The sequence below is a fragment of the Leucopleurus acutus genome (genome assembly GCF_964270905.1).
Source record: "Leucopleurus acutus genome assembly, chromosome: 15".
In the NCBI taxonomy this organism is placed as follows: Eukaryota; Metazoa; Chordata; class Mammalia; order Artiodactyla; family Delphinidae; genus Leucopleurus; species Leucopleurus acutus.
Genome location: NC_139157.1, coordinates 20,441,395 through 20,467,309, shown reverse-complemented (window position 1 = coordinate 20,467,309; position 25,915 = coordinate 20,441,395). Strand labels below are relative to the sequence as shown.

General features: G+C 34.4%; 1 protein-coding gene across 6 annotated transcripts in view; it reads left to right on the top strand.

Moving 5' to 3' along the window:
* The window catches only part of UTRN (utrophin), a gene marked incomplete at both ends in the record, with an annotated part of 495,417 nt that overhangs the window by 193,994 nt on the left and 275,508 nt on the right, over nt 1-25,915 (top strand). For all 6 annotated transcript variants that reach the window (XM_082855593.1, XM_082855592.1, XM_082855591.1 and 3 more), the window contains 8 exons: nt 2,244-2,423; nt 4,623-4,751; nt 6,956-7,126; nt 9,439-9,600; nt 10,038-10,175; nt 15,958-16,146; nt 17,019-17,191; nt 25,046-25,196. In XM_082855593.1, the coding sequence (XP_082711719.1) occupies nt 2,244-2,423; nt 4,623-4,751; nt 6,956-7,126; nt 9,439-9,600; nt 10,038-10,175; nt 15,958-16,146; nt 17,019-17,191; nt 25,046-25,196 (1,293 nt within the window). The remainder of the gene's footprint in view (nt 1-2,243; nt 2,424-4,622; nt 4,752-6,955; nt 7,127-9,438; nt 9,601-10,037; nt 10,176-15,957; nt 16,147-17,018; nt 17,192-25,045; nt 25,197-25,915) is intronic.

Genomic DNA, 25,915 nt, shown 5'->3' with positions numbered 1-25,915 from the left:
TATTTCTGCCTTTAGTGCTTAGAAAGGCCAACTCTACTCAAAAGTTATATAATTATTTACTTATATTTTCTTCTAGCTCTTTTATAGTTTCATCTTTTTACCTTTAATGCTTTAATCCTTCTGGAATTTAGTTTGGTGTATATAATGAGGTAAGGCTCTAACCTTTTATTCCAAATAGTTTACCAGTTATCTCAGCACTATTTATTGTGTAATTATCCTTTCCCCACTGATTTGACAAGCTCAATTCATATATTCTTTTTACCTGTTACTTTGCTTTGTTTTCTGCTTCACTGATCTGACCCTCTGAAATGTTCTTCAACTGTTTAACTACGTGGCTTTATATTTTAACATGTAGTTAAAGACAGGATTTCCTCACTTTATGCTTCTTCTTTTGTATATACTCATATGAATTTTAGAATTATTACTCTCAAATTCTTAGAAAAATTGTTAGAAATTTCGATTTGAATTGCCTTGAATTTATAAATTTGTTTTGAGGGGAATTGACATCTTTGTTATATTTGTCTTTTTAGTAACATGGAATGTCTCATTTCCCCCTCCAAATTCCCTTACATTCCTACATAATGCTTTGGTGTTTTTCTTTGTAAACTTTATCATGTATGCAAAAAAGTTTATACCTACATATTTATTTTATTTTATTGGTATGTATGAAGTATGCTTTTCTTTCTTTTTTTTTTTTACTAATTTCTTATGGCTGGTACATAAGCGATACCAATTTTTGCATATTTAATTTTTAATCATCAATCTGTACACTCACATAAATTCAATTAGTTTTTCAGTTGATTCTCATCATTTTTAAGGTAAAGACAGTAAATATGATAAGTTTGTTTCTTCTGGAACTCTTCACTCTTAAATTCCCATTTAATCTTATTTCAGATTTGAAATAATGAAGATGGTATATACAAATCATGAATTCATAGCACATTCTCTTCACTAGAGTAAACCAAATGAAACATTAGTATGTAACATAATCACCCATTTTTTCAATGTTGTGTTGTCAGATTTAAGAAACATGCATATTTCAAAACATTTTAATGAATTTCCACTATAATATTATGTAAAATTATTTTCAATGCAAAATTTAAATAGCATCTGCATTCTAGAACTTAGTGTTTTTATTCCATAGCTTAAAAATCATTATTTTCAACGTAGCCATTTTCTTTACAATAAAATCTATTAACATAGTGTGTGTACTGTTTACATTTAATCGCTTGTAGTTAATTATTTCTTATAGTTTTTAAAGACTACTGTAGTCAATCAGTGCATAGCCACTGAAGGAATGCAGAAACTTAATAACTGCAGAGAGCATGGCTGTGGGTATTCTGTTTTGTTTTTGTTTTTTCCCCTCCCTGCTGGAGAACACTTGAGAGAAATATTTCAGTGTCTTTATAAAAATACCAGTAATTGATGTGGCCAAATGAGTCCTTATACCTTGACTCACTTGTGAATTTGTAGTTTTTATGCCTTTCAAAATGTGATTTAATGATGTGAGATTAAATATAGATTTGAACTTCTTGAAATGATTTGTTTAAATATTTTTCTAAGAAGGTACAACAGAAGTAGGGTAGATATATGCATGTTACTTTTTGATTGAAAGAATTTTATAGTTTTAATTTTGGAACCCAACATTCTCTTTATAATTCTCTGACTGCACACCTTGCCTGGTCAAACCTATGAATGTGAAAATCAAGTAATCATAATACCATCTAGAGTATTAGCTTTACATATTAAGACAAGTGTAAAACCAAAGCTTAGACATGCTAGTTCTCCTATGATGTATAGTACAAGATGAAATGTTTTTTGTAATGCTTATAAACAAACAATATGTTAAGTCATCTTAGAATTTTGAGTTCTGGGATAGTCCTGCTTTGCCCACATGTAGTTACTGAAAATGGAACTGATTCATTATTTCTAGAGTTTTGATGAAGATAATTGTTGTTGTGTAAGGAATGGAATTTATACTTAAAATAAATGAAATAATTACCTTTCCACATCTAAATTTGTTACATTCTTTGGTGTTTGCATAATTAAATATTTAATTTTTATTTGAAACTTTAAAACTCTCATCATGTTAGTAAATTGTGGAATCTTGTGAACTTTTGACATGTGTAAGTTATCTAGGGAGTCATGTATACGTGAAAAAAAAGTTTTTTAAAAATGAAGGTTGTATAAACTTTTATAATGTTCTGAAAGATCAAGTAGGTCTGGGAACTTTTATTTTCTAGAATATTCTGAAAGATCTGGAAAAGAGAAAAGCTGATTTAAATACCATCACAGAGAGTAGTGCTGCCCTGCAGAACTTGATTGAGGGCAGTGAGCCTGTTTTAGAAGAGAAGCTCTGTGTCCTTAATGCCGGGTGGAGCCGGGTTCGCACCTGGACCGAGGATTGGTGCAACACCTTGTTGGTATGTTTCAGGAAGAATTTCATGGTGAAATCTTCTCTCCTTTAATTATGTATAAACGAATACTGTTTTGATTAGGATTCCAAATCGTATTTTCTGTTTGTCACAATAATGTTTTGCTTGTGAATTAATTTCATTAGACTACATTTTATCTTTTCCTTTGAAAAGATAATGACTAGAAAGAGTTCACATGTCTCTGTTAAGTAGTAAACCATTTGTGATATACATAGAAATGTGTACTTTAATATCTTAGTAAATACACCTTATTTGCTACATTTTAATGACAATATTGTATTTAATTTTCATACTATTATAAACTATATATATAATATTTGTAATGTTCTAATATTGGTGTACTAGTTAAGGGCACCAGTTCTAGTGTCTGATGGCCTAAGTTAAAGTTTTGACTACAAACTGATTGACATTGGTCAAGTTATGGGTTGGCCAAAAAGTTAGTTTGGGTTTTTCCATAGCATCTTATGGAAAAACCCAAACAAACTTTTTTGGCCAACCCAATACTTAAATGCTCTCTAAGTCTCAGGTTTCTCATTTGTAAAATGGACATCATTATAATTTCTACCTCATACAGTTTTTGTGATTATGACGTAAAACATGTAGGGCTCTTATAAAACTATATTTAAAACAACCAATTTTAGATATTGTTATGATGATTATGGTAATTGTTAAATGCTATATGTTTTTAGTCTTTGGTTATAACAACACTACTACGCTGTTAACCAGTATTTCATGGAAATCGTGACCATTTAATTTCATAGTGTTTTTCCGTCCCTTTTATAATAACAATGAATATATGGCAACCGTACCTTCTCTTCCCTTAAAAAAAGTTCTCATCTATAAATTATTATTTGTTCTGCTATATCTGAGATAAGACTCTTTCCAAATTCATAGGATTACTGGGTAATGGATATGAGCAGAGAAAAATAAATTATTGTGTGTTTGGATATTTATTGAAATCAACCAGAATGTGTAGGGCACTGAAGCTGGTGGGTTTACATCTTGATCTGTCAGATTCATATCCAGAGTTCATCTGCGACTTACTACCTTCATAACCTTGGGTAAATTACTTAATGTCACTTAGCTTTAATTTCCCTATATATAAAATGGGATTAAAAGAACATATCTAACAGAGTTGTTAAATGTTGAATAACAAATGTGAAATTCTTGGCTCATAAAATATGTTCATTAAATATTTTATATATTCATTTTTATTATAACTAGTTTTATTCCACATGCTCATGGCCCTTACTTCTGCCTTATGCAGTCTGTACCTTCTAAATTCTCCTTTCAAATAATATCTTTCTATACCTATTAGAACATTTGATTTATCTGCTCTTATCAAGGTAAATAAGTCTGGTGTTTATAAATTCTTCTTACTTAGAATCCAGACCACTGTCAAAACTTTGCTCATATGATTTATTGGTTCTCATTTTATTTTTTCAATGATTTTTCCATATTACAGATTAATAATTTGTTTCCTTGTTTTTAAACACTTTTCTTCGAAGTTTCTTCTTAGTTTCCTTCATCCTATAAAATACAATTCCTAAAAGGTTTTGGTTTCATCATAAGGCTCCCCCACTCTTTTTCATCATGTTCTACATTCTTGCCTTAGCTTCAGCAGTTTTGCCTAGTTTTAACTGACTTAACTGTTTTCAAATGTATTCTCTCAATCACGTTATACCTTGCTTCAGGAAGTATCACTGAGATCTGTTCCAGGTGTAATGTTAAGTGCTGTCGGTACTGAGGTGAAGCAACAGGGGCCCTGCCTCTAAGTACTTACAGTCCATTGAGCAGGCAAAATTTGAATCACTTTTTAATATTATTACTTCCTTAAATGAGTTTTTAACAAATATGATCAAGGAGGGGCCGGTGAGATTATTTGTAACATAAGAATGACGGATAGGGATTAAAACAAAATGAAATTAAAAAAGAAACTTTCACCTTTTATTCTTCTTCAACTTTTCATCGTATTGAGATCTAAATTAATATTAAAAAGTGCTCAGTCACAGTGTGCATTTTTAGGAATGAGATTTATCCATTGGGGAAGAGCTTTGTAGGAAGGTGGAAATTCTTCTTGAAATTCAGCATACAGTTAGCACTTTGAAGGTCTTTTAAATGTCTTCTAAGATCATTGTCTTAAATATTTCATATGATTGTATCAGCATTTTATTAATTCCTTTCTAGAACCACCAAAACCAGTTGGAAATATTTGATGGAAATGTTGCTCACATAAGCACCTGGCTTTATCAAGCTGAAGCGCTATTGGATGAGATAGAAAAAAAGCCAGCAAGTAAACGGGAAGAAATTGTGAAGGTAGCAAATGTAGAGGATCAGTAACACTTCTGGGAATGGAAGGTTTTGCTGTTCTCTTTCTCTCGAGGAGTGCTCCAAGTTACTTGTGCACACATGCTTCCCGTGCAGTGGATTCATTAGCTTTTATGTTGGTGGGATAAACTGAGTCTTTCTTGTTTGTTCTTTGTATTTTGTCTTAGCTTATTTTTTGTTCCGTTCCTTTCTTGTAAGAATTAGCACTAAAAATACCACATTATGTGATTGTTAATAAAATTTTTCCATTGCAATTTAATAAGCTACAAAAAAAAACTGCATTTTGTCATACAAGGTAGTTTGAATGCTGGGTCATTAGTTCACCACAAAAGGTCATTCTTAGTTATTTTTTTAATGACTTGCAAAATTTGGTGGCAGTATAGAAAGTCAAAGCAAAACTGACTTCACAATGAGTATTTGGCTTTCATTTCTTGCTGCATATTGCCCCCTGACCCAGCTTTGCAGAGGAATCAGCTGTATGAAAAAGATAGTATACTTTTTCAGAAGCACAAAGTCTGGCAGACTTCTCTCTTCACTTTGCTCAGCCTCTTGATACCCTTACTCAGTGGTGTTAAGCAAAGAAGAAATTGTTGTCTCGGGGGCTCCAGAGTCTCAGAAAAGTGCCCAGAGTACCCCTTATTCATTCCTGTGTTTCTACATTTAGTTTCAAAGTTGAAGGTCAAACGTAGCTTTTAAGAATTCCTCTTCGAGAATCTTTTCTTTTTACCACTCAGGCCCCACCAGTCCTTCCTTTGAACCCTTTGTCATGTCAGGCATGGATGAACAATTGAATTCTAGGTTACAAATGTACTTTCTCAACATTCTGCAGACATCCTTGAATGAATCTTTTTTTTCCCTTTAAGTTGTTTATTGATGACAGAAACAGTGCATAATTAAAGATTTGATGAGGAACCTGCAAACAATAAAGCATGTGTCTGTTGCCAGCAAAATACAATTATTCCAGGTCCTTTAGACGTTACAAATAAGAGTTCCTTCACAGCAGATGGTTCATATGTAACAAAGCCATTTTAGAGTGTTTAATTGTGCTTCTATAAAACCTTCGAAGAATGAGGTAGTTTCCTTTACTCACCACATTTTCCACATTTCCACGATTACACTTTTAGTGAACTTATTAAATCCTTTTAACATAACCTTTAAACAGTTTTTCATGAAAGCCAAGCCTTATTTACAAAGTGTTTATTTCTTTCCACTTGATTTTTCTTAAAGAGAATTTCAAGGATCACTATACAGATAGCAAAATTTGAGACAAGAACGGCTGTTTTTTTTTTTCATTACAATCAGATTTAGATGTGAGAGAACATGTCCTAAAAATTCCATAGTTAAGCTGATGTTCTCCTGTTTCTATCTATATACACTGATTTAAAAACAGTTCCTCAAACTACTTATTTTCTCTCAGCCACCATAACAAGTAAGCACAAATTCTTCACAACAGTGGGTTAAGCTCCATGTATTAGCTGATTGTGTGCATTGCTGGATCATTCATTCTCGTAAATCACCAAGAAAACATCTGCAGAATTTATAGATGCGTACAGATTAGCTAGCTTATTTTTAAGACTTCATTCAAAATCTACTTACAGCCATACATACTCTTGAGAGAATTCCAACACTCTTCAAAAACTTACCAATGAAGTAGAAATTGAGGCAGGTATGTGCATTCCTTTCTTAGCCCTGAGAAGGAATTTAATGACAGTTGGGAAATTAGCTTGAGGAAACTGCATAATGTTGTTGCATATTTTAGTTAAAAACTAAATGATAATATTCGACTAATTTCCAAATGAGTTCACCTTCACCAAGGAAAGGCGGATGATGGTAAATAGTATTTCTAGGGGGAAAAGAAGTCAGTCTACTCCTTGCCACTTATTCCTTTATCCAGCCTCAAGAGGCTTTGCAACTCTTAGAATAAAACGGTTGAAGAAATGACACCATAAATCTTATAGACTATTCAATCATAAAATAAAGTTTTATCCAATCTGGTAGTGATCGAAAATGCTTCCCAGGTAACATGAATGAGTCCTAATGTACGAAAAGCTCTTATTCAAATTGATGGTGCTGAAATCTCTTACTAGGAATCTCAGACATTTATTTAAACTACCTTTACTTTCGAGTTAGCATTACACCCATGTTTGGTTTTGATTTTTCCCACGTGCTAATTTTGTTTTTCTTACAATTAGCGTTTACTGTCTGAGCTGGATGATGCTAACCTCCAAGTAGAAAATGTCCGTGATCAAGCTGTTGTTTTGATGAATGCACGTGGGGGCTCAAGCAAGGAGCTTGTAGAACCGAAATTAGCTGAATTGAATAGAAACTTTGAAAAGGTTTCTCAACACATCAAAAGTGCCAAAGTAAGCAATTATGTTTGTATATAAAACTGGTTTTCTTATAGATATGTAGCTACGTGATAGATAATTATATGGTATATATATCAAGAGTTTTTTAATTAAAATGATTTTACCACTTTGGAGCATTTGTTCTTATTTATTTTGATTATGCACATGAAGGAGAGAATATAAGAAATTAATATTAAAGAAAATAACCCATTAGAGAAAAGGTTTCAAAGTATTGAAATTATGAGAGGAAGGATCATCTTTTTTGCAGGAAGTAAATATTTTCTAACTTTGCTTTGTTTTGAAATACTTGATATAATAGGCCAAACAATCTTTCATAGCCTACGAATATACTTAGATTATTTGCAACTTAAAGAAAACAACAAAAATGTTGCTTTAACTTTTGTCTTCCTTAGCCTTGACCCTACTTCCTTACCTTCTGACCTAAGCTCACTTATTCTTTTCAATAGATCTATGGGAGATTTTTCCTACATATGTTAAAGAGTAATGCAGGAAACATAGGAGATGGAGTGAGAGAAAGTGCAAAGAAAATTATTGTTGTCCCCATAAATAATTTCTGTTAATGTTTTGGCATACATATCCACTCTTACTCATGTGTATGTGATATTAAAATATCAAAAATTTTATATTGTTTTGTATATTCTCTTCAGACAAGGTTTTTAACAGCTATTCAATTAAATGATCTGTTACAATATTCTAAGTCAATTTTCCACTTTTATTGTGCTTTTATAAATATTGTATTGTTAAAATTCTTTTATGCATGTCTTTTTGTTCATTTCTTAGTATGCCCTTAGGATCACTTCTTAGAATTCCTTGATATTGTTGTGAAAGTTGTACCTATAAATGCTGTTAAATAGATTGTTCCAAAGATTCCTACCGTAAGTTTGTGCCAATTTATACATTCATAACCAGAGTGTGAGATTGCTAGCTTCCCCATGCTCAGCCAACACTGCATGTTATTTTCCTGCCTTTAGTTTTATTGAATTTGTTACATTGATTTTAGGCACATAAATATTGATGTAAAGGCTTTCTATATAGATACTGTCTGAAAATACTGCATTGAGAAACGTACTTTTTCGAAGTTTCAGTATCAAAATCGAAGGGGCATTGTGCTGGGGAAAGTTAACTGGGAGGCATTCTTTGGGATGTCCCTATACTGGGTAGTGGCCTTTCTTCCTCTCTGTGGCCATGGCAGGGATGGCTTCCGGATCATGGCACTGTTTCCTGCTGTGCTCGCCTGCGGTCCCGGAACCCTCCTCCCACTCCAGGCAGCCACGCTCACTTGCACACCAGTTTGCATCCCTCGCTGGAATTCGGAAAACATGGGTAATCAGAGAAGCCCAAGTTGGTAAAATTATTGCTGTGGGAATGAATGAAATTAAAGTCAATTCAAATAAATGTGAGTTCTTTCTTGACACTGATTAAATGGTGAAAGGTCAAGTTAAGAATATCTTTTCTTTTTTTTAAACATCTTTATTGGAGTATAATTGCTTTACAATGGTGTGTTAGTTGCTGCTTTGTAACAAAGTGAATCAGCTATATGCATACATATATCCCCGTATCTCCTCCCTCTTGTGTCTCCCTCCCACCCTCCCTATCCCACCCCTCTAGGTGGTCACAAAGCACCTAGCTGATCTCCTTGTGCCATGTGGCTGCTTCCCACTAGCTATCTATTTTACATTTGGTAGTGTATATATATGTCCATGCCACTCTCTCACTTTGTCCCAGCTTACCCTTCCCCCTCCCTGTGTCCTCAAGTCCATTCTGTACATCTGCGTCTTTATTCCTGTCCTGCCCCTAGGTTCTTCAGAACCATTTTTTTTTTTGGATTTCATATATATGTGTTAGCATACGGTATTTGTTTTTCTCTTTCTGACTTACTTCACTCTGTATGACAGACTCTAGGTCCATCCACCTCAATACAAATAACTCAATTTCGTTTCTTTTTATGGCTGAGTAATATTCCATTGTATATATGTGCCACATCTTCTTTATCCATTCATCTGTCGATGGACACGTAGGTTGCTTCCATGTCCTGGCTATTGTAACTAGTGCTGCAATGAACATTGTGTTACATGACTCTTTTTGAGTTATGGTTTTCTCAGGGTATATGCTCAGTAGTGGGATTGCTGGGTCGTATGGTAGTTCTATTTTTAGTTTTTTAAGGAACCTCCGTACTGTTCTCCACAGTGGCTGTATCAATTTAAATTCCCACCAACAGTGCAAGAGGATTCCCTTTTCTCCACACCCTCTCCAGCAAAAATCTACAAACAAGAATATCTTTTCAAAGAACATTTTTCCTTCTACAGTTGCTGATTGGCCAGGAACCATTATCATACCAATATCTGGTCACCACTGAAGCATTTGAAGCTGGTGTGCCTTTCTCTGACTTGGAAAAATTAGAAAATGATATAGAAAATATGTTAAAAGTTACAGAAAAGCGCTTGGAATCCAGTGATGAAGATGAAAAGGTTGGCTCAAGCAGATTTTCAAAACCGTGGTGTTCTCACTTTTCTTCTCTGTTAATTATATTTTTACATTAATGATGTTTACCCACATATCTGCCAAACATGATAGAACAGATTTAAATGTGACTTTCTGGTGAGTGTCAATGTAAGGTTTGTCACGTGATTTACATAATGCTTAAAAAAATGACATACTTTCTGACTATAAAGGTAGTGTTATCTTAGTTCTATTTAACTTCTGCTAAACTAGCATTCTTTATGAGTTATTTTAACTTCATATATGAAATATTTTAAGAAAAACATAAACCTTTGTTGTATATCATTCAGATAAACATGTGTTGACTTATACTATACTTTGTAGGTTAGTTCTGCTGCTTGGGAACTGATAGTAAGTGACCCTGTGCATTTTTCTTTTGAGTAATTTTTATCTTTTAAACATTCAGATGGATGAGGAGAGAGCCCAGATTGAGGAAGTTCTACAAAGAGGAGAACAAATGTTACATCAACCTATGGAGGATAATAAAAAAGAAAAGATCCGTTTGCAGTTACTACTTTTGCACACAAGATACAACAAAACTAAGGTATTGTCATGGGGGAGTCTCTGTTCCACGTAAATAACTTTTTCAGCTCTTGCCATTGAGAAATGTGATGTTGCATTCAATGACATCTCAAAAACCAGTTGAAATGGTATCTCCTCGTTTCTCGTGTGTATTGCTAGATATGTTTATATTTTTGGATGAGGCGAGACTCACAGAAAATAGAAACATAAAACCTTATTATTGACATCTCTTTTGGATTTCTGATAATGTTTTAAACCTTTGGGGAGTGACTTTCTCCTTCAGTTCTGTATTTTATGTGTGGAGGTGTTGACCACATTAAAAAAAATTTCTAGTTTACAAATAACTAAATTTGTGAAGTTGATAAAATATGATTTATATTGTAGGAAAAGATTCACCACCAGCTCCCTTTTCAATAACCATCTTTGCAGCTGCATTGTAAATATGCTGGTGTTCCCCAGAGGTCTGTACGTAGGTAATCCTTCTAGAACCAGTTTTAGTTGATGATGTTGGAATCTACTAGAAGATTCAGGTTTCTTGGCTTGGTGCCTGTTGGCTGTCTCTGTTTGTACTGCAGCCTTGTAACAGGTCCCAAGCTGAACTAGCCCTCTCTCGCCTCCTCCAACCTGTTTCCTGCTTTATTCCCTATCTTAGTTATTACTTATAAAAACTACCCAGTTCTCAAGGTAGAAACTTCACAATCTTATCAGTCATTTCCTGTTCCTCACACCTTGTTCCTCACACCACACTGAGGAAAGATTAGAACCATTAGGTCCGAATGAAGTAGATACAGGTCTGAACCTGAAGTTAGATACGGCTCTACCAGTTACTTGTATATGACCCTGAGAGAGTAACTTAACTTCCTCAGTCTACTAACATTTCCATAATTCAGATTCTTATGATTTTCACCCATTAGTTATTCCTCAAGTTGGTTTTTTTTTTTTTTTTTTTTGCGGTACGCGGGCCTCTCACTGTTGTGGCCTCTCCGGTTGTGGAGCACAGGCTCCGGACGCGCAGGCTCAGCGGCCATGGCTCACGGGCCCAGCCGCTCCGCGGCATACGGAATCTTCCCAGACCGGGGCACGAACCCGTGTCCTCTGCATCGGCAGGCGGACTCTCAACGACTGCGCCACCAGGGAAGCCCCCAAGTTGGTTTTTAAGTCCAGTTTTTCTTAACTCTGGCCCATCTTCTCAGCATGTTTTTCCCAGCATTATTCCCCCAAGTCATGGCTGATCATATGATTCCTTTCCCTAAGAACTTGTTTAGGAAAAGATTGCAAAATGCAGGAAAAGCTTTAAGTGCGAGGTTTGTCACAATTACGGTATATAGAGGCTTTGGTTTGACCTCTGGCTACCTCTTTGATTCACTGTCATTCACCATGTAGTATAGCTATACTGGTTTTCTCTACCTTATGCCAGCATACTGGTGCCTTAGCACCTCTAGAATCTTGCTAATTCCCTGGTGTGGGTTTTATCTTCTTATTTTACCTGAAAAATGTGTTGTCTTTTAAGACTGGGTTCCTTTTTTCTTTCTAACATCTTTCAGATTATATTACAGTTCTTTGTTTAATTGTTACTTTTAAAAGTATCTTTCTTCTCTGGAACTTCTTCACCTTTGGGTCCCAAATCAGAAATCATTAATGGTCACAAAATAGAAATAATTTTTAAATTTTTAATAGATAAACAAATTTGTTTTTCAGAAGTACTAACATATACTATTACAGACTTGTTTCATTTGGGTTTCACTAGCATTAGTTATTGTAATTAAAATTATTTTAAAACATTAAAAAATTTTTTGTCCTTATTTCATTAACACATATACTTCTTCAAATCTGTAGTTTTTAAAACTGTTTTTTTTAACTGTGAACATTAGAATCCCTCGAAGAGCTTAAAAAGAAATCGAGCATCAAACCAGTTAAATCAAAATCTCTCAGGTTGTGCCTAGGTGTGGGCGCTTGAAAAAAAAACTTTGTAGAAGATTCTAATGTGCGGTCAGCATTGAGGACCAGCAGTTTATGGAACTCCTCCCCTCCCCTCCCCTCCCCTCCCCCTCCCTCCCTCCCCCTCCCTCCCCCCTCCCCTCCCCTCCCCTCCCCTCCCCTCCCCTCCCCTCCCCTCCCCTCCCTTCCCTTCCCTTCCCTTTCCTTTCTTTTCTTCTCTTTTAGGTGAGCAATGAACTACTGCATGCTATGAGCAATATTTTATCCCTGTTGAATGATTTGAGAAAATTTATATGTCCGAGAGGAGATGGGGAAGGGCATAGGAAGGATTGGGTGGTGTGTGCACTGACAAGAAGCATGAGAAGGTTTTTAGCTGAAAAAATTCTTTCACAAGCCCCTCAGTTAGTTTTCATTTGGATTAACCTCCTTATGAATTCAGGTTAGAAATGAGCAAAGGAGTGAGAGAGGAGAAATGGTGGAGATTGGTGAAGAGAGAGAAAATAGAAGGTGGTGACAGGCAGTGGGTAACCAAAGACTATTGAGAAGGAACATGAAATTTCTTGTTTGTTTTTGTTCTTTAAAAACAGACTTTATTTTTTAGAGCAGCTTTAGGTTCACAGCAAAGAGTTCCCACATACCCCTTGTCCCCTCACCCCCAATACACACATAGCCTCCTCCATGATATCAGTGCCCTGCACCAGAGAGATATATTTGTTACAACTGATGAGCCTACATTGGCACATCATAAAGTCCCTAGTTTATGTTAGGGCAGGGACGTTAAATTTGTTTCAGTCAAAATCACATCCATCCTCAGTGCCTCCTTCTCTTCAGTTCTATATTTATCATGTAAATCAGGGGTCCCCAACCTCCAGGCTGCAGACCTGTAGTGGTCCTTGGCCTGTTAGGAACCGGGCCGCACGGCAGGAGGTGTGCGTCGGGCGAGTGAGCAAAGCTTCATCTGCTGCTCCCCATCGCTCCCCATCACTCGCCTTACCGCCTGAGCCATCCCCCGCCCCCCCCCCCCCCGATTCCGTGGAAAAATTGTCTTCCATGAAACTGGTCCCTGGTGCCAAAAAGGTTGTGGACCGCTGATGTAAATAGTTCCTCAGGTCAAGTACCTCCAGAGCCTCCCCTGAGGGTACAGAGGGGCTCATGCATATCATTTTCCTTTTCATTGACTGCCTTTCACATGGTTTCTCCTACAAAGTGATATAGGTGGCTTTTTAAAAATTATGAATTTATTTAAACTGAAAAAAGGACTCTGTCTTATTTGAAATATATATTGAATGACCCTTTCTCATTTGTTTACTAGGGTATTACTATTTTAAAATATGCGCAAGCTCTTCATAAATAAAGATATTAACCTCTTGTCATATTTGCTATAAAAAGTATCATCTTATTGATTTTTATCTTCTAATTATTTTACCTTTAATATACAGCCATTTAAAATTTTTGTTTAGCCACATATGGCTAGGTTTTTCCTTTGTGATTTTCTTAAAAAGTCCTCATCCTCCAGAGAGTTGGCGATGTTCAACTCAGTTTTGTTCCAAGTTTTCCCTATGGTTTGATAAAAACAAAACTTAGAACATTTTTGTAAAGTGTCATTTAAAATCAATTTTTTAATCTATCTGGAATTTAGGTTGCTGTATGACATGAGGTGCACCATGTACCATTTAATGCTACCTTGTAGTATATCTGTATCTTTGTGTCCTAGCTGAATTCTTTAAAAATAAAATTATCCAGAAGTAAAGTCTGGGTCAGATCTTGAGGACTTTTTTTTTTTTTTTCTCCTAGGGCATTTTGATTGATCACTGTCTTGGGATAAAATCTGTTTTGGGAATATAGAAAGCACATATTTGAATCTTGAATGGACTTGCTGCTTCAGCAAGAGTATGGAGGCTCAGGAAGCCTAGATTATGTGTATAGTATTAATAGAAAAATACAGTATTAATGAACATGATTTTTTAAAAAAAAACATTGGAACTTTCTACTTACAATACCTACTGACCTCCCCAGTTCACCCTAAAGACTCAGATACATGTGACCTTGCAGAATGACACTCTGTTGTGTAACTGAAGAAGCAGCACAAAATTCCTGGCCTTGTAGTGGTTGTTATGGTATAGAAGTGGCTCTCACCAGTAAGCAGGCAGAGCAGATTAAAAAAAAAAACAAACCTGGTGTATGATGTTTAGTGATGCTAATGAGGAAAGTACTATAAAGTTGAATGTCCTACAGGCACATATCAAATAGCTGGAGGCCTAGAGTCCTTTTTGGTCTTGGAAAAACAGAGGCTGTCTGAGCAAGACCCTGGCTGATAGATGAGAAAGCCAAATAGCGGAATAGGTCCCAGTTCTTTTACTCCTTTGACATGAATTCTCAACCTGTGAATACTCTCTTTGTGTCTTTTTCTTTTTCCTTAAAGTTAAGAAGAGGAACAATTGAGCTTCCCTTTGTGATCTGCCAAAAAATTGGGCTATTTAAAATTAAAATCTGAAAAAATAAAAAAAATTTTTTATTAAGGAATACTTCATATCTTTTTATTAAAACTGGTTTCTGGGTGAACACATTTATTTCAGCATCCTTTTATATTTGCTTAAAATATAGCATATAGTTTGCCTTCTTAGATGTATAGTTAAATACCTAAAAATGTTTTCTGACTAAAATTTGAATGTGTGGCATTAGGATAATATAATTATTTTTAGTGTCAAGTATAAACAAGCCTGTGGATAAAGTCAGGAAATCAATAGGCTTGCTTCTCACCTGGCTATCCAGGACTGCCCATCATTTGGTAAAAGTCATAGTTTATCAAATTCTAGGAGACAAAGAAATGCAAACCTCAAGATTCAACAACATATTATTCACTCAGTGTTGTTAATCTTGGGTATTGGTTTCATTTAGGAATTGTAACCATTTTCAGGATCACTAACTCAGTGAACATGTACTTGTGATCATTTTCACTGTCATCTGAGTTTACAGAGGAATATCATTTTTCAAAAGTTCAATATAGGAATATGGTGAAAGTGTCAAGGAAATCCACTTAATTCATGAGTGGATGTACTTTGGCCATTTGCAAGCAGTAGGCAGCAGTTATTAAATGGTAGCCATCAAGGCGTAAAGGACGTGAACCCAGGGATGAGTGGCCTATCCCAGAGAGCACTTTATTGTTTAGAAAGCTCTGATTAGAGGATACAGGAGATACTATGCTAGGGTAAATAAGTTATCCACTCAGTTTAGAATCTGCCTGAATTTAGCATGGTAGAATCTATCATCTTATGTAGGATATTCATGTTTTGTAATATTGTTCTCAAAGGTTAAGATTATATACTGAATTGCCTGGATATTATTTTAATTAAACCCCCTACTGCATTTGTTATGTTACGTTACAAATACATGTTTCACTTATTTACTTTTTCACCAGTGAGGCCCAGAAGTGTTTAATCTAATTGTGAGATTTTTTTTTAAAAAGGTGTAATAATAATGGTATTAAAATTTTTATTTCATACAGAATTTTATGATTTGCAGCATATTCTCATTTCTTCAGTAACTTAGGAAAGGAGTCGTTATGTTTTCCTGTTTGCTAAATGAATTTAGGTGGCTTAAGTCTTAAAAAAAACCTTTCAAGCATTAACAGCTTATTTAAACCTTTTAACAACAGGCTACAGATGAAAATTAAAATAGAGATTGTTAATGGTTTCTATAGCAGTGCAGGGCAAATTTTAAAAAATTAAAACAAGTTTTTAAATTTTTGCTCATGGTATTGAATTTCTCCACAAAATAGTATTTTTTTCTTTGTTTTTTCAATTTGCTATGATTCATTGTGGGAATAATTTAAAAGATGTGTGTTATTATTATTCATGTCTTTACAGGCAATCCCTATTCAACAGAGAACAGGTCAGCTCGCTTCTGGAATTAGTTCACCACCTCTCCCCACAGATTATCTGGTTGAAATTAACAAAGTTTTACTTTCCATGGATGATGTTGAATTATCACTTAATACTCCAGAACTAAGCTCTGTTGTCTATGAAGACTTCTCTTTTCAGGAAGATTCTCTGAAGGTAAATATCCAGACACTGCATTTGAATAGCTGCAGTTGATGTAGAAATAAAGCAAGGAATTTGTCATTGTGCCTATTTAGATTATCCATAACCTTTTACATTTGTGCCAAGGAATTAATAATATGTATGAAAAATAAATTTTTCCTGTATCCACCAATGAAATACTGTCAAAAATTTTAATTTATTAAAAGTAGATATGGATTTTTAAGTGCACAGTTATTAATGCTTTACAACATCAGAGACTTTTAAAAATCAAACACGTGCACAAACCATATTCCTTTCTTGTAAACTTGATTGTCATTTGATGTAAAATGTTGACATTTATCTTGCCACCTATAACGATTTAAGATTGGCTAGTGGTTGGGTATGGAATGACATGTTGATTTTAAGTTAACTAGGGATCTGAAAGTTTTCAGTTAATTGACAAAACTAATATCAAGACTTTCATATAATTTGATTGCATTTATGTATCAAGTCACAATAAAATTGCTGATAGAGTTGATAGGTTTGATAGCTCATTTCTGTCATTTAAATTAGTATTATTAGGTATTTGAAAATATAAATAATTTCTAGCTTCAAACACTTCATTACCTTTACAGAATGTTATTGAAGCTTTTTATATGTCCTGTACAAATGCCACTTTGAACATCTGTGAGGATTTTTTTCCCACCATTAGGATATTATGTAACATTCCTCATGGTTTGGCCAATACAGGGTATTATTTTTTTAAAAAGTTTCCAGTTTTGATAAGCAACAATTATGATGTCTCATTATTTTTAAGTAACTTATTCAATATAAATTTTTAGCCTCCTGTGAATCCATTCTTTTATCTCTTTGCTGGATTTTGTTAATGAATGACAATATATTCATAGACTATCAAAGACCAACTGGACAAACTTGGAGAGCAGATTGCAATCATTCATGAAAAACAACCAGATGTTATCCTGGAAGCTTCTGGACCTGAAGCCATTCAGATCCGGGATACACTTACTCAGTTGAATGCAAAATGGGACAGAATTAATAGAATGTACAATGATCGTAAAGGGTATGTTTAAATGAATATTTAATTTTTTCAAAAGGTCTATAAGTTCATTAAGATTAGTGAGGATATGTTTCAAACCCTTGTAATAGGCCCTGTTTAATAAATTGTGATGTAGTTCCTTAAAAAAGAATCAGCTCACATATACATGATCATTTGCAATGTAATATATAATATTTTAACAATTAAGGAAGCACTTTTATTTATTTGTTTTTATTGAAGTATAGTTGACTTACAATATTGGTTTCAGGTAAACAGTATAGTGATTCAATATTTTTACATTTTATGCACCATACGAAGTTATTACAATATTATTGACTATATTCCCTGTACTGTACATTACAACCCTGTGACATATTTATTATATACAAGTAGTTTGTACCCCTTAATCCTTCTTCACATATGTCGCCCATTCCCCCTACCGCCTCCCCTCTGGCAATCACTAGTTTGTTCTCTGTATCTGTGAGTATTTTTCTGTTTTGTTATATTTGTTTCTTTTGTTTTTTAGGCTCTGCATATAAGTGAAAACATACAGTATTTGTCTTTCTCTGTCTGACCTATTTCACTTAGCATATACCCTCTTGGTCTATCCATGCTGTTGCAAATGGCAAGGTTTCATTCTTTTTATGCCTGAGTAATATTCTTATATATATCTTCTTTATCCATTCATGTGTCAATGGACATTTAAGTTGCTTCCATATCTTGGCTATTGTAAAGAAAGCTGCTGTGAAAATGAGGGTGCAGATATCTTTTCAAGTTAGTGTTTTTGTTTCCTTTGGATCTATTCCCAGAGGTGGAATTATTGGATCAGAGGGTTGTTATATTTTTAATTTTTTGAGGATCTTTTATACTGTTTTCCATAGTGGTAATACCAATTTACATTCCCCCCCCAGCAGTGTACAAGGGTTCCCTTTTCTCCACATCCACACCAGCACTTGTTATCTCTTGCCTTTTTGATGATGGTCATTGTAACAGGTATGAGGTAATGTTTCATTGTGGTTTTAATTTTCATTTCCCTAATGACTAGTGATGTTGAGCCTCTTTTCATGTGCCCATTGGCCTTTCGTATACGTTCTTTGGAGAAATGTCTTTTCAGGTCCTCTGCCCATTTTTTAATTGGATTATTTGATTTTTTGATATTGAGTTGTGTGAGTTCTTTATATATTTTTTGATATTAACCCCTTGTCAGACATATTGTTTGCAAGTATCTCCTCCCATTTGGTAGGTTGCCTTTTTATTTTATTGATGGTTTCCTTTGCTGTGCAAAAGCTTCTTAGTTTGATGTAGTCCCATTTGTATATTTTTGCTTTTGTTGCCCTTGCCTGAGGAGATATATCCCCCAAAATATTGCTAAGACCTATGTCAAAAAGCATACTGCTTGTATTTTCTTCTAGGAGTTTTATGGCTTCAGGTCTTACACTTAAGTCTTTAATCCATTTTGAATTTACTTTCATATATGGTGTGAGAAAATGGTCTAGCTTCATTTTTTTACATGTACCTGTCCAGTTTCCACAACAGTGCTTATTGAAGAGATTGATAGTATATATAGAAAATTCTAAAGACTCCACCAAAAACTACTAGAACTAATAAATGAATTTAATAAAGTTGCAGTATACAAAATTAATGTACAGAAATCGGTTGCATTTCTATACCCTAATAACAAACTATCAGAAAGAGAACTTTAAGAAAAAAAATCCCATTTGCAATCCTTTTGCATCTAAAAGAATGAAATACCTCAGAATAAATTTAATCAAGGAGGTGAAAGACCTGTACTCTGGAAACTATATGACATTGATAAAAGAAAGTGAAGACAACACAAATAAATGGAAAGATATACTGTGTTCACGGATTGGAAGAATTAATACTGTTAAATGTCCATACTACCCATAGCAACCTACAGATTCGGTGCAATCACTGTCAAAACACCCATGTTATTTTTCAAAGAACTAGAACACATAATGCTAATATTTATATGGAACCACAAAAGACCCCAAATAGCCAAAGCAGTCTTGTGAAAGAAGAACAAAGCTGGAGGTATCATGGTCTCTGACTTCAAACTATATTACAGAGCTATAGTAATCATTACAGTATGGTACTGGCAGAAAAAGACATTTAGATCAGTGGTATGGAATAGAGAGCCCAGAAGTAAACCCACGCACATACAATTAATCTACGACAAAGAAAGCAAACATATACAATGGAGAAAAGGAAGCACCTTTAATTTTTAGTATGAATAGTGTCCATTTTCTTTAAAAGTCTTGAAAAGGATTTTCAGTAATGTTCAATTTCTCCACACACTTGATGATTAATGTGAGTGAAGAGCAGAGACAGCTACAGATAACTGGAATCCATATATAACCCCAAAGCCTTTTTAAAAAAAATAACCTTCTGTTTAATAGAATGTTTTTGAGCCTCCTTCTTTCTAGTTTTTGACCAGGCCTATTAACAGGTAGAAACAAAAATTGGTAAGAATTTTGATGGTAGCTGTGTATGTATGGAAAGTCAAGTATGATGTGAAATAGCTCAATATAAATTACCGTGTAAGAGTAATGTTAACACAGAAAAATATACCGGAAAACCTTAGAGACATACACACAAAAATAGGCATGGTGCTCTTCATCTTCTTTTTTTTGTTTTAGCTTACATATTTCACGTGATTATACAATCCTTGGAAAGGTAACATTTAATAATCTTTTGGTGTATTTCTTTGTATGGATTTTTAAAAACTCTGTACATTTAGAGAATATCCTCTTACATACAGCTTTATGCATAATTCTGACTTTAATTAGATTATTAGATGAAGACTAATTTGTTAAAAAATAATAACATTTTAAGGCTCTAGATTGCATCACAGTATTGGTCGTTATAACTCTGCCAACAGCATATGTGAAAGTTTCCTTCTTACTGAACCCTTGTTAACACTGACAGATTTTCTTTTAGACCTTTGCCAGTTGTATAGTGATGGATTGCATCTCAATATGATTTTCGTTTCTTTGATTATCAGCAAAATTTCAATATTTTTACATATGTTTATTGGCACCAGTGTTATTTCTTCTGTTAATGGGTAGGTCATGTTCTGTGCTTATTTTTCTATCATAGTATTATTATTTACTTCTTAATTTGCAAAAGCTTTTTTCTATATTAAGAATATTAACCATTCATATTTTTTGTTCATTGCTTAATTATTCACAGATTTCCATGTACCCTTTATCTTTGTTAATGGTGTTTTTTGACATATAGAAATTTTAATTTTCTATAATTATATCATGTCTTTTCCTTTGTAATTTCATTTTGTTTATATGCATATAAATTACCTTTTCATTGTGAGAGTAATTAAATATTTATATATATTTAAAACAATTTTGCTTGATTTAAAATTTACATGTAAAAACTAAACCATCTGAATTTTATTTTGATATGTATTTTGTTTTAAGTCTCCAGTTTGGTGGGTCTATACACCAACTCTTTTTTAAAAATTCTTTTCCATTAGCAATATAGTTCCCTGTGCTATAAAGTAGTACCTTGTTGTTTATTAATTCTATATATAATTGTTTGCATCTGCTAATCCCAAAGTCTCAATCCGTCCCTCCCCGCCTCCCCCTTGACAACTACAAGTCTGTTCTCTATGTCTGTAAATAGCAACTCTTTAGTAGCAAGAGTAGGGGCCATGCATCCCTACTTTTTAAACACTCCCCAGCTCACTTTTTTATGCAGCCTGAGTTAAGAAACACTAATCTGTTCTATTTTGCTGTGTTTTTCTTAAATAAACAACCAATTTTCTCTATATTTTTTGCTGAACAATTTAACTCTCCATTATTGTTGGTGATACTTCTTTACCATAAACTTAAAGGCATTTCAACTTCATATTTATTTAATTTTGCTAATTCTGCCTTCTCACACCATTAGTTTTAGTCTAATACCATAACATTTTCATTTTTAAAGCATTATTAATTTTTTCATTCAGCACAGTAAATTTTCTCTAATTATTCTAACATTAAAATTCATATTCTTTTTCTGTATTTATTATTCCAGTAAAATTTTAGTCATCTCAATCAATTTTTGAAAAAATGATGAATTTGAAATGTAGTCTTTCACTCATTTGGGTCCTTTTCTGTGTCCTCAGTAAGGTTTTGAAGATTTGTCTGCATCTTTCTCCCCAGGACTATTACTTGGTAGTTTTGTGCTTTTCTTATTGTTGGTTAGTGTAGAGTTGATGTATGGTAGCTTATTTCTGCATTTTCTGCACTGCATGTGTTTGTGTGTGTGTGTATGTGTGTGCGCGCGTGCGCGTGTGAGTGTATGCCTGTGAGTATGGGTATAAATTTGATTTTCTTGGCCTTTCTTAGTATACTGACACATCATTTGTATATAATGATAACTTTTCTTCTTTTTGTCAATTATCCTATTTGCATATATGCATCTGGCTAATGTGGCAGAATTTCAAGAACGTTATGATTAGTAATGTTGATTGCAGATATTCATGCCATTTACTTGATTATAAAAATTTTAACCTTGTAGAAAATACTTTATTCCATAGTTTTTTTTAATTGAGCACAGAGCAGTATTCTCTTATGTTAGAAAAGTCTTCTCTATCACATTTTTATTTTATTATTTTGTTTTCTGTGTTTACTAGATTTCATTTGCTAGGAGGTTGTCTCTCTTATTTTCTTTAGCCCAGCACTTGGATGTATTAGTTGATTATGTTCTTATTCTTATTCCTAATTTTTATTTAGTTTTTCTCTTCCAACCTTGGTAACCTATCCTAAAATGTTTATTTTTCCTCATTCCTATGTGCCCACTTTTACAAGCAACAAGTGAGCACTCCTTTCTATTCTTTTCTTTTCATAGAACATCGAGGCAATGGCAAATATCCTGTGCTTTCATAACTGTTATCGGTCATAATGACACCTGGGTGACCACCAAGTCATTTGTCTATGCCAGGTCTCTGTGCTGTTTTGCTTATAAAATTTTTAAAGGATTGTTGGCCTGTGGTAAAAGATAAATACCATGAAAATAAACAGGTATCTTTCTTTGAGAAGTCCCTTATGCCTCCTTTGTAATGGTTCATGGCATTAGCTTTCATATTTTTCCTTAATAAGTAATTTTAGAACCATCTTAGACGAACAGTGGAACAGTGGAGAAATAAGCCAGTTATGTCTTCCTTCTCATCTTAGATCCTTGGATCTTTGTGTATCTTCTCTCCTAAGAATGTCTTCCCAGATATTTATCCTCTGTATCTTCTTTGTGCCTCTCACTGCTGTGTGGACAAAGTTCAGACTTCTTATCTTGACCTTAGAAGCTTTTTAACAGTGTTCTCCAGTTGGCCTAATTTCTAATACCTTATACGTACTGCTCAAAAACAAGTTTTCTTCACTCATTTCACATAAACTTGATTAAAATTTCCTTTACTTCTTTACCTTCCTAGCTTTCTGATTCTTACTCAGAATTCCATCTTTTACCAGGAATAGTTTTCCTTCTTAATTTAATCAGTCATTCTTTTTCCATCATTTAAAAAGTGTTTAAAACTCAGTTTCATCATAGACGACTTCACCCATCCACCTACCTATGTATACCTATACCTATCTATCCGTGAACCATTCATTTAATGAATATTTATTGAGTGCCAACTAATGAAGATTGTCTTAATATATTCTCTGAGTGTTTTGTTTGAAGTGCTCTTATTTTCATTATGCCCAATAGAACATTGCTTCCCTGTGGGCACTCAACAAATATTAATGGAATTTTTATTCAGTGATTTTCATGGAAGAAGGAAACATAAAGATTATTTAGGAGTTAGCGATGTCAGGGACCATTTTATTATTTTTTAAAATAATAATATTACCTTTTTATTATATAAACATTTTAGTAGAACCATTAAAATTTCAGAGATCTCTTCTAAACTTCTCCTGGTACCACTACTCTAAACAAAGAGGCAGAGGGAAATCCTTTAGGATCCCAATCCAACAGAGCTTTTCTTTTTTACACTTATATGTTCCAAATATGACAAGCACTGGAGTTTGGCTTTATCTCATTTCTAAAGGAGTTATGTTTGAATAGAAGTCTTGATAGTCTTTGTTTCATTGCCTAACCTGAGCTTTGCAGGCACTCCCATCCTGTGCTGTGTTCAGGTCAATGGGACACACTGGATTAGTCCCTGCACAGAGTATGTTAGTCTGCTAGGGCAACCATAATAAGATACCACAGACAAGGTGGCTTAAACAACAGACGTTTATTTTCTGTCAGTTCTGGAGGCTGGTACCAGAAGAGTTAGTTTTCGGTGAGGCTTCTCTTACTGGCTTGCAGATGGCCACCGTCTCACTGTATCCTTACCTTACATGGCCTTTCCTCTGTGCTCTTGCAAAGAGAGAGAGAGACAGAGAGGCAGAAAGAGGCAGACATAGAGATATCTCTGGTGTCTCTCCCTCTTATTAGGACAGCAGTCCTATGGGATTAATGACCCACCTGACCTCATTTAACCTTAATTACCTCCCTAAACACCCTGTCTCCAATATAGTCATGTTGGGGGTTAGGGCTTCAACATATGAATTAGAGGGGATGCAATTCAGTCCATAACACAGAGATAATAGACTGCAAGGAAATTTTTTTTTAACATCTTTATTGGAATAAAATTGCTTTACAATGGTGTGTTTCTGCTTTATAACAAAGTGAATCAGCTATACATATACATATATCCCCATATCCCTTCCCTCTTGCGTCTCCCTCCCTCCCACCCTCCCTATCCCACCCCTCTAGGTGGTCACAAAGCACCAAGCTGATATCCCTGTGCTATGTGGCTGCTTCCCACTAGCTAGCTATTTTACATTTGGTAGTGTATATATGTCAGTGCCACTCTCTCACTTCGTCCCAGCTTACCCTTCCCCCTCCCCATATCCGCAAATCCATTCTCTACGTCTGCATCTTTATTCCTGTCCTGCCCCTAGGTTCTTCAGAACCTTTTTTTTTTTTTTTTTAGATTCCATGTATATGTGTTAGCATATGGTATTTTTCTCTTTCTGACTTACTTCACTCTGTGTGACAGACTCTAGGTCCATCCACCTCACTACAAATAACTCAATTTTTTATGGCTGAGTAATATTCCATTGTACATATGTGCCACATCTTCTTTATCCATTCATCTGTCAATGGACACTTAGTTTGCTTCCATGTCCTGGCTATTGTAAATAGAGCTGCAATGAACATAGTGGTACATGACTCTTTTTGAATTGTGGTTTTCTCAGGGTATATGCCCAGTAGTGAGATTGCTGGGTCGTATGGTAGTTCTATTTTTAGTTTTTTAAGGACCCTCCATACTGTTCTCCATAGAGGCTGTATCAATTTACATTCCCACCAACAGTATACTGCAAGGAAATTTTGAAGTGTTTTGGCCTTTTGGGTTTTGTTCTAGCTGGGAACTAAGTGTTCTGGAAGTAAAACATGCTATTTTTTTCCTAAGAGAATAGAGTAATTAATCATATTTTACACTTCATGGTGTTTGAAATATTAAGTGTTTAAAGCTGGGTGGGTTAGCATGCCTGCAGCTAATCTATCTTGATTTTCCAAGCCAGAGAAGGCTGTCTTTTCAGTTAAAACGCTGCCTAGTGTATGTGTATGTGTGCATGAATATGGGGGGCGGGGTGGTGTATGCAGATTGCTTTGCTCTTGGTATGATGCATGTTTCTCTAAGAGGAATCATTAACTGTAATCCACTACGGAAACTGGTCTTAAAGAGCAGTGAGCTGTGAATTCACTCATTTTGAGGCTTTCAGTTTAAATGAGGTTTGAATTTTCATTTTAGAAAATTGCTTCTAGACGGTCCTGGAAAGTTGGGAAACCTATTTTATTTTGTTTGTTGTCCTCTAGTTATTTCGATAGGGCTGTGGAAGAATGGAGACAGTTCCATTGTGACCTCAATGACCTCACACAGTGGATAACGGAAGCTGAAGAGTTGCTGGCTGATACTTTTGCTCCAGATGGTGGCCTGGACTTAGAGAAAGCCAGGATACATCAGCAGGTGAGTGCTTTCTGTCAGAGGATGAGGATCTGCTAAAAAAGGTGGCATATTTATTTAGTATATGCCATTTAAGACAGATTTCGAAAGTAGGGGCTCACTATATTAATTTTTCGGGAGTATATAGACAATCTGTAATTTTTGTTCCAGTTCTAGTTTCCAGTTTTAAAGGTTTAAGAAAAATGGTTATTTCAATTTTTAATTAGGATTTTAAAGAAATTTAAATAAAAAAATACTCTTTAGTGGAATATGTAAAAAACAATTTTATTTTTAAAATTTTATGTTTAGAATAACACTTGTAAAATTTTGTACTCAAGACTGCATCAAGGCCAGAACGATATCTGCATACCTCACCTCTATTTTCTATACTTAAACACTTAGGCATCTTATGTTTCTTTGTATCATTGATCATTGTGATAAAAGTAAATTATTCTTGAGCTATATCAGGACAGCTGCTCATGTAAGTCTAATTCAGTCTTGGGAAAAATATAACACAATAGCTAAATCAGTTCTGCTGATAATAATGGGTCGTTAAAAATAATGGTTGAAAGCAAGCAACATTTCAATTTACCATTGTTGAAAATATTTTCTCTTCTATTAAATTTTTAAAATATATTTTATGTAGAAGGCTTCTGAGGAGTTAGAAAATGCTTTTATTTTTCTCATAAATATGTTAATGCATTTTTTCTTATTTTTAGAGTTATAGAGAAGTGCTTAAATTT